This window comes from Choloepus didactylus, chromosome 23 (genome assembly GCF_015220235.1).
Source record: "Choloepus didactylus isolate mChoDid1 chromosome 23, mChoDid1.pri, whole genome shotgun sequence".
In the NCBI taxonomy this organism is placed as follows: domain Eukaryota; kingdom Metazoa; phylum Chordata; class Mammalia; order Pilosa; family Megalonychidae; genus Choloepus; species Choloepus didactylus.
The window spans coordinates 29,447,455-29,455,464 of NC_051329.1; the positions used below are offsets into that span (position 1 = coordinate 29,447,455).

The 8,010-nt window shown below is 38.7% G+C and overlaps 1 protein-coding gene across 1 annotated transcript; it reads left to right on the top strand.

Moving 5' to 3' along the window:
- Positions 1-200: 200 nt before the first annotated feature.
- LOC119519306 (BBSome-interacting protein 1-like) lies at positions 201-5,040 on the top strand. Its single transcript, XM_037816877.1, is given in 2 exon segments — positions 201-261; positions 4,817-5,040. Coding segments are annotated over 2 exon segments (285 nt in total).
- Positions 5,041-8,010: the final 2,970 nt, after the last annotated feature.

An 8,010-nucleotide genomic window follows, 5' to 3' on the forward strand; every position in this document is an offset into this window, starting at 1 on the left:
TCTGCCAAATCCCAAGTTCCCTCATGGGAGCTCTCAGCTACAGGGCTGTGAAGGGTTAACTCCCCAGCCAACTGCTGAGATGGGTGCACAGCATGTGGAAAGCTGCTCTCTTCTGTGCTTTTTGGCTGGCTCCAGCTGCCAATCCCTGGCCTGAGAGTTCTTAGCTGCGGGACTCCCCAGCCAACTGCTGGAATGGGAGCATGGAGCTTGGAAAGTTTCTTGCTCCTGCACTTGGTGACCAGCTCCAACCACCAGTCCCTGGTATGGGAGCTCTCAGCTATGGAACTGTGAAGGGTTATCTCCCAAGCCAACTGCTGAGATGTTTGCAAGGGGTGTGGATAGCTGCTCCTTCCCATGCTCAGCAGCTGGCTCCAGCTGTCAGTCCTTGGCATAGGAGTTCTCAGCCACGGGGCTGTGAAGGGTTATCTCCCCAGCTAACTGCTGAGATGGGTGCTTGGCACATAGAAATCTGCAACCTCCTGCATTCATCAGTGGGCCCCAGCTGCCTGTGTCTGGTGGCAGTCTGGGCCAAACACACCCCTTCCTTTCAAATGCAATCTCTCTGTCTCTCCAGCTAAGTCCCAACTATATGGTGTAGAAGTTCCTGCCTGGCTGGTGGCATCCTGGAACTGCTGTTCTGGAGCACTTTCTGCCCTTTATCTAGTCTTTTTCACAGAGGAGAATTTTGCTCTGCCTCTCCTAATCTGTCATCTTTCCAGAAGTCCCTGGGGTCATATTTTAAACACAACTGGAAGTCACTGAAGAATTTGGAGCAGGGGAAGTACCATGATCAGGTATGTGAATTGAAATCTCACTCTAAAACTTCTGTTTTAATGGGATAGAGTAGACATACATTTTCTGTATTCTCCCCACTCAACAAACAAAACAAAAATTCTGGTGTGTGTGTGTGTGTGTGTGTGTGTGTGTGTGTGTGTGTATACTTAAGAAAACTCTGAAAGGTGGACAGAAGGACAGAAACAGACTGGTAGAGAACTCAGGGCAGAAGTAACTACATGGTGGTTGGTTTCCTCGGTATTCTTTTTGCCTCATATATTCCAGACTTGAAGTTGAAAAAGTTGGTAACAAGGAAGTGCCAATGAGCACAGGCAAAAAAAGTTCCCCCAAAAGCCTGCTCAATCTAGGCAGAGGACCAAGAAAGGGACAGACTAGAAAAAATAAAAACTTTTAGAACCCCACTCTCCAAACACCACAGAGAAAAGCATGGCCCCATCCTCACCCCTGCCAGCAAAGGCTGAATGCAGAGCCTCAATTTCAACCCTCACCAGGCTCTAATGAGGTGCCCCAATTCCCCTACTGGGATGGTGTCTGAGAATAACCTGGACTTCTACCCATATCTGGCAATAACAAGGCAGAACCCCCTTAATGAAGTGGTGTGACAAGAAGCTAGCTAAAACAGAATGTATAATAAAATCCAGTCTCATAAGATAGCCAAAATGTCCAGGTTTCAATTAAAAATCACTTACCATACCAAGAACCAGAAAGATCCCAAACTGAATGCAAAAAACAATCAATAGGTGCCAATACCAAGATGACAGAGATGTTAGAATTATCTGATAAAGATTTTATTTCCCGATTTGAAAATTTTAATTCTAAAACCATTCTTATATATTTTTTTTAAATTTTATTTTGAAATAAATTCAAACTTACAGGAATAGTTGCAAAAACAATACAAACCCCATACACAGAACTCCAGCATACCCCGGCCCCCCTCCCTTGATACCCTGATCCACCAACTTTAACATCCTGTCACATTACCATTTCTTTCTTTCCCTCCCTCCCTCCCTCCCTCCCTCCTTCCCTCCCTATCATCCATCATCTGTTGCTCTGTTTTCTGAACATATGAGAGCAGGCTGCACACATCCTTGAACAAACAATATAATTCACATATACATTTCTCATGAACAAGAACATTCTTTTATGAATTCCCTTTAAGTGCAAGTAAGAAGTTCAAGAAATTCAACATTGATACAAAACTTACATTCTGTATTTTCTTTTTTTTTCTTATGTCCCAACTGTGTCCCTTTGAGCCTCCTCTCCTCCATCCTCAAATCCCATTCAGCATCTTCCTTGGCATTTAATTGTCATTATCTATTTAGACTGTCTTTTTTTTTTCCCACTTGTGAAAACATATATACAGCCTAAATCTTCCCATTCCAACCCCTCCCTAGCATTCCATTAGTGGGATTAATCACATTATAATGTTGCAATGCTATCACCTTCCACCATCCATTACTAGAAATTTCCCTCCACCCCAAACAGAAACCCTACACTCATTCTTAACTCCCCATTGCCCCTTCCCCCACTTTTCATAACCCATACTCCACTTTTCATCTCTATGGTCTTATTCTCTGATACTTTCTTTGTGTTTAGTGTGGGGCTTAAATTTAACCTAAGTCTATAACAATCTTGTTTTTCTTTGATACCAACTTAACTTCAATAGGACACATAAACTATTTTCCTTTACTCCTCCATTCCCCCACCTTTACGTAGTTCTTGTCAAAAATTACATATTTTACACTGAGTCCAAAATCACTGATTTATTATTACAGTTTATGTATTTTAGATCCTGTAGGAAGTAAATAGTGGCATTAAAAATCAAAAATACAGTAGCATTGGTATTTATATTTACCATGTGAGCTTTACTGGAAATCTTTATTTCTTCATGTGGTTTCAGTCAATTGTTTAGTGTCCCTTCCTTTCAGCCTGCTCAATTCCCTTTAGCATTTCTGATAGGACTGATCTACTGATGATGAAGTCCCTCAGCTTTTGATGATCCAGGAATGTTTTCATCTCCCCCTCATTTTTACCCTCCAGGTGTTTGTGAATTTTCTAAGTCTCTGATGGTTATTGACTTCTATTTGTATTCCATTGTGGTCAGAGAATGTACTTTGAATAAATTCAATTTTTTAAAAAAAGTTATTTATGTTTGTTTTATGTCCCAGCATATATATGGTCTATTCTGGAGAAAGATCCATGATCACTAGAGAAGAATGTGTGTCCTGGTGATTTGGGATGTAATGTTCTATATATGTCTGTTAAATTTCTCTATCTCTCTCTCCCCTTTCTTTGTTTCTCTGTTGGTAGGGCTCTCTTTAGTATCTGAAGTAGGGCAGGTCTTTTATTAGCAAAATCTCTCAGCATTTGTTTGTCTGTGAAAAATTTAAGCTCTCCCTCAAATTTGAAGGAGACCTTTGCTAGATAAAGTATTCTTGGTTGGAAATTTTTCTCTCTCAGAATTTTAAATATGTCATGCCACTGCCTTCTCACCTCCATGGTAGCCGCTGAGTAGTCACTACTTAGTCTTATGTTGTTTCCTTTGTATGTGATGAATTGCTCTTCTCTTGCTGCTTTCAGAACTTGCTCTTTCACTTCAGTATTTTACAGTCTGATCTGAATATGTCTTGGAGTGGGTTTATTTGGATTTATTCTATTAGGAGTTTGCTGGGCATTTATGCTTTGTGTATTTTATTGTGTAGAAGGTTTGGGAAGTTTTCCCCAACAATTTCTTTGAATGCTCTTTCTAGACCTTTACTCTTCTCTTCCCCTTCTGGGACACCAATAAGTCTTAATTTGGATGTTTTAGTTTATCTATTGTATCCCTGAGATCCACTGGGACCCTTGGCAAGACTCTGGGCTATGGGTCCAGCCCCAGGCAAGAGCGTCCCAACTCCGCTGGGGAGATGGTTGCAAGGGGTGTGGTTTCTTTCTCCTTTTGGTTCCCCTCTGCTCCCCTGACCCTGAGACAACCAGCAGCGGGTGTGGGAAGGGCTATCCTGCATGCCAGACACCAAGGTGTTGGGACAGCCCACTCCTGCCGTGCTTCACTGTGCAGCTCTCACTGTTGTATCCACAGTCGGTCCCAGGTTTTTTTTCTTTTTTTAAAAAAAGAACTAGTCTGTCTCCAAATGCCAACCCATGGTTTCCCCACACCGCGGCACATCTGCTGGACTTTCAGCTGGCTCACTCACTTGTTTCAGAATGCAAACTCCCGGTTTCACCAAATCACAGTCCCTGTGGATTTAGCAGACCTTGTCCAGCTGGTGCATCACTGGAACTGGTGTTCTGGGTAACTTTCTAGTGTTTATCTAGTATTTTTCACAGAGGTGTTTTTTTGCCCTGTCTTACCTAGCTGCCATCTTGGGTTCTCCCTGACAAAGATTTTAAAGCAGGCATCATAACAATGTTTCAACAAGTAATTACAAACATAGTGCAGCAAATAAAAAAATAGAAATAGAAATGAAATAGGACATTTTGGCAAAGAAATAGAAGATACAAAGAAGAGTTAATGGAAATTTTAGAAATAAAAATACAATAAAAAAATTAAAAACTCAGTGGATGATGCATCTGTAAGTAGGCCCAAAGAGGGACCATAGGTGACCAGACATCCCATTTTAGACAAGTTAGTTCATATTCTGGACTACCAGGAAGGGGGATGAGGAGGGAGGTTTCCTGGCCCTTATTTTGTCAGAGACATCTGATCGCTTACCTAGATGGACAACAGTTTAGGGTTAAAAAAAAAAAAGAAAAAAAAAAAAATCCCTGTCCTGCCCGGAAGTTGCATCTGGCATTTCCAATGGGGTCATGATGGAAGGGTGGGAATAGCCTGTGCCCCCAATCCTCCTTAAGGGGTACCCATTCTCATCCCAAGTTACGAAGCTCCTTCTGTAGGCTTGAATCAAGAACTGTCAGTCATCTTGTTAATACTGGGTTGGATGTCTAACATTGAGAGGAAAGACCAGGAGAACTTTCAGGAATTGTATCCAATACGCCTAACTCACCGTGTCCAACAATTCAGATATAGCAGAAGTGAAGTCGAGGTTCTGGGAAGTTCTTCCAAAACAAGGGCAGTTGTCTTCCAAAACAAGGGCAGATGTAACAACAATGGTGCTGTGTAAACCCGAACTTTTATCCTTAAAATCTCTGACTCTAGAAAAACTGGAGAAAATGTAGCAAGCTGCACAGGATACAATTCGCTAACAAGAAATGGCAGAGAAGGAACAACAGCAAATAACTGACTGATGATTTAGCACTTCTATGAGCACCCAACCATTTAATAACTAGAAAATAATCTGCATCTGCATGCTGAAAGCAGTAATAAAATGAATAGTATTCACATAAATAATACAAAAATACCCAAGGCTGATGAAACCTATATTGTGAATTTTTAAATTTTGTTTTCTGTTGAACACAAAACTTCAAATCAAATTTTATGGTTTGTTTACCTGTGTGTTTAGAATTGCAAATTATTGTTCAACATTCCCACTGCTGTCAGTTTTATGGATAACATTCTTAGGCACAAGTATCTAAATGCAACTTTCTGTATACAGAGGATAATCACACCTCTATTAAAAACCTACATTTGAAGATACATTCTCATCGTGAATAAGGTGTTCATGCTGGGCTTTTTTGTTACCTAACATATTTTTACCAATTTTATGCATCATTAAATCTTTAAAGCTATCTTGCCTGACCAACTGATCCTAACCAAAGACACAACTGTTTCCTTAACAAATTTGATTTTTTAAAAAACCCTCACTTTTTCTGTATAGTCACCTATATTTTTAGTTATGCTAATTTTTTAATCTTAAGAATTTTGTGGCTACACTTACCATCCAGGTATCAAACAATTAAAAACCTGAAAATGGTTAGTATAATTATCTGTAAGTCAAGTAATGTGGTCTTAAAGAACTCATGAAGTAAATTTGAAGTTAAATTTGTAGGCCTAGTAGTAAAAGACTGTACCTAAACCTATAATATGTATATTTCTAAGAATATCTTTGTAAATTCTGAATATAATTCTAGATTGGTTTGCTGTAGTCAATAGTAGACAATTAAAATTCACACAGGCCTTGAGGCCTTGCTGAATAACTAGGCTCTACAAATGAGAGGTTAGAAATGTGATCATTCTTTAGGTAATTGTTATTTATTCATGGCTAGTATTTTCTTAGACACTGGTAAATGTAAAAAGTTGAGTCTTTGAAGAGTAATTTTTTCTAACACCAACATTTTTCAGTAATGGACTTTAAGAATGATGAAAAGTATTACACAAATTTTAGAAATTTCATTAAGCTCTAGAAAAGATCAATAAACATGAGAATAAGTATGCATGCATTTTTCCCTAATATAATATTAAAAGAATTTATTTACTGTTGTAGTTTTGATTTAAATGCTTGCAAGGAACAAAACTTATATTCACTAGATTCAAATGTGCTTTTTGTATGATTTAAAATTTGCTGTGTGAAATAAAAGTTTAAAAGTTTTAAAAAAGACCTAAAATAAATGTACTTCCAATAAAGAATCAGATAAAACAAACAAACAAACAAACACAAACTCAGTGGATGTGCTAAATAGCAGAATGGAGGGGACAAAGGGAAGAATCAGTGGACTTAAAAATAGAACAACAGACATTACCCAATGTAAACAACAGAGAGAAAATAAACTGAAAAATAAAATGAACAGTCTCAGGATTTCATTGGGACTATAACAAAAGACCCAATATTCCTGTCCTCAGAGTCCCACAAGTACCTCGGAAAATTCTCTACTCCATATGAGTAAAGCAAAACCTGGCAAAACTGGTCAGAAGCAACTTTTGCAGAACTCTGGAAATTAATGCAAGGCTTGCAACGATGTGCAGAGCATTTATTCAAGTAAAATGGCTGAGTCCCAAGAAGAACAGCAAGTTTCATGGTCTTTTAAATTACTCTAGTCCCATCCCTTTCTTAGTATCCTTGAAAACTAACAGCCTGTATTTTCAGTGAAAACCAGCAGCCTGGCAGGAACTAGAGGGAACAGGGTGGGTCTGGAGCTCCTTCAAGGCATCATCAGTCCCAGAGAATTTGTTCTTATTTGTTCTGTCTGTTATGTCCTTGGAAGACACCATTTGCAAGGCTGATTGCATTTGGCCTGACTTGGAGCTTTCCCAATGTGAAAAGCCTTTTTGCCAAGGGCCATTTGTTGAAAAAAAAATTATAGGCCATTGCTTAACTTTGAACCTGCTAAGGTGGTGGATAACAGTTGGAACAAACAATAAACTAAAAAACTTAAAAGGAAGCACTGGGGAATGAGATCTTCAAAAAGCTCTAACAAATATGGGTATCTAGAAGACCACAAGCATGTGTAGGGGCATGTGTAGGGGCATGTGTAGGCCCTAGGGCTGTTCAGTTCACATGCTCAGGAAAGACCTTAGAAGGTCCCACCTCTCACCTCTAGATGACCTTGAGGCTCTGCTCAAGCAGGAAGTGCTTGAAAACTAATCAGTTTTGTCATCTGCCTGGCTGAATGTTGGAGGTACACCAAGACTTTTGACAAAGATTGGAAAATTTACTGGTTCCAGACAATTAATGTTATCTCTATCCAGTCATTAGCTGACCACTAAGCTAACTGAGAAAAGACTCCACTGGCCACAAACAGCAAAGAATACAGACTTCACAGAATTAGTTCATAAAAGTCACTAAACAAATGAACAACAACTACAACAAACTCCAGAGAGTGGGGAATCTGATTTGCCACATTATGTTATTTAAAATATGCAGTTTTCAGTGAAAAAATTATGAGACATGCAAAGAAACAAAAATGTATGACCACAGGACTCCAATTTAAAGGATAGGTTACAACTGGAGGTAATTTCATACCCAATAGTTATGAAAGCATTTATCAAATACTGCAATATACAGTCTAGCCAGATATTTTAGTATTTGAATTGTGTGAAAAGTAATATTTTTCTTACTGGTAATTGGACAGTTTATTTCATTTTTTTTTCTGTATCTAAAAGACTCAGGGTATGATTTTTTAAAACATAAAATCTAAGCCCAAGGTGTCTAGTAATACTAAAACTTGGTAACTAATGCTGATTGATTTGATTTTTTTTTTAATCTTCATTTTATTGAGATATATTCACATACCACGCAGTCATACAAAACAAATCGTACTTTTGATTGTTTACAGTACCATTACATAGTTGTACATTCATCACCTAAATCAATCCCTGAC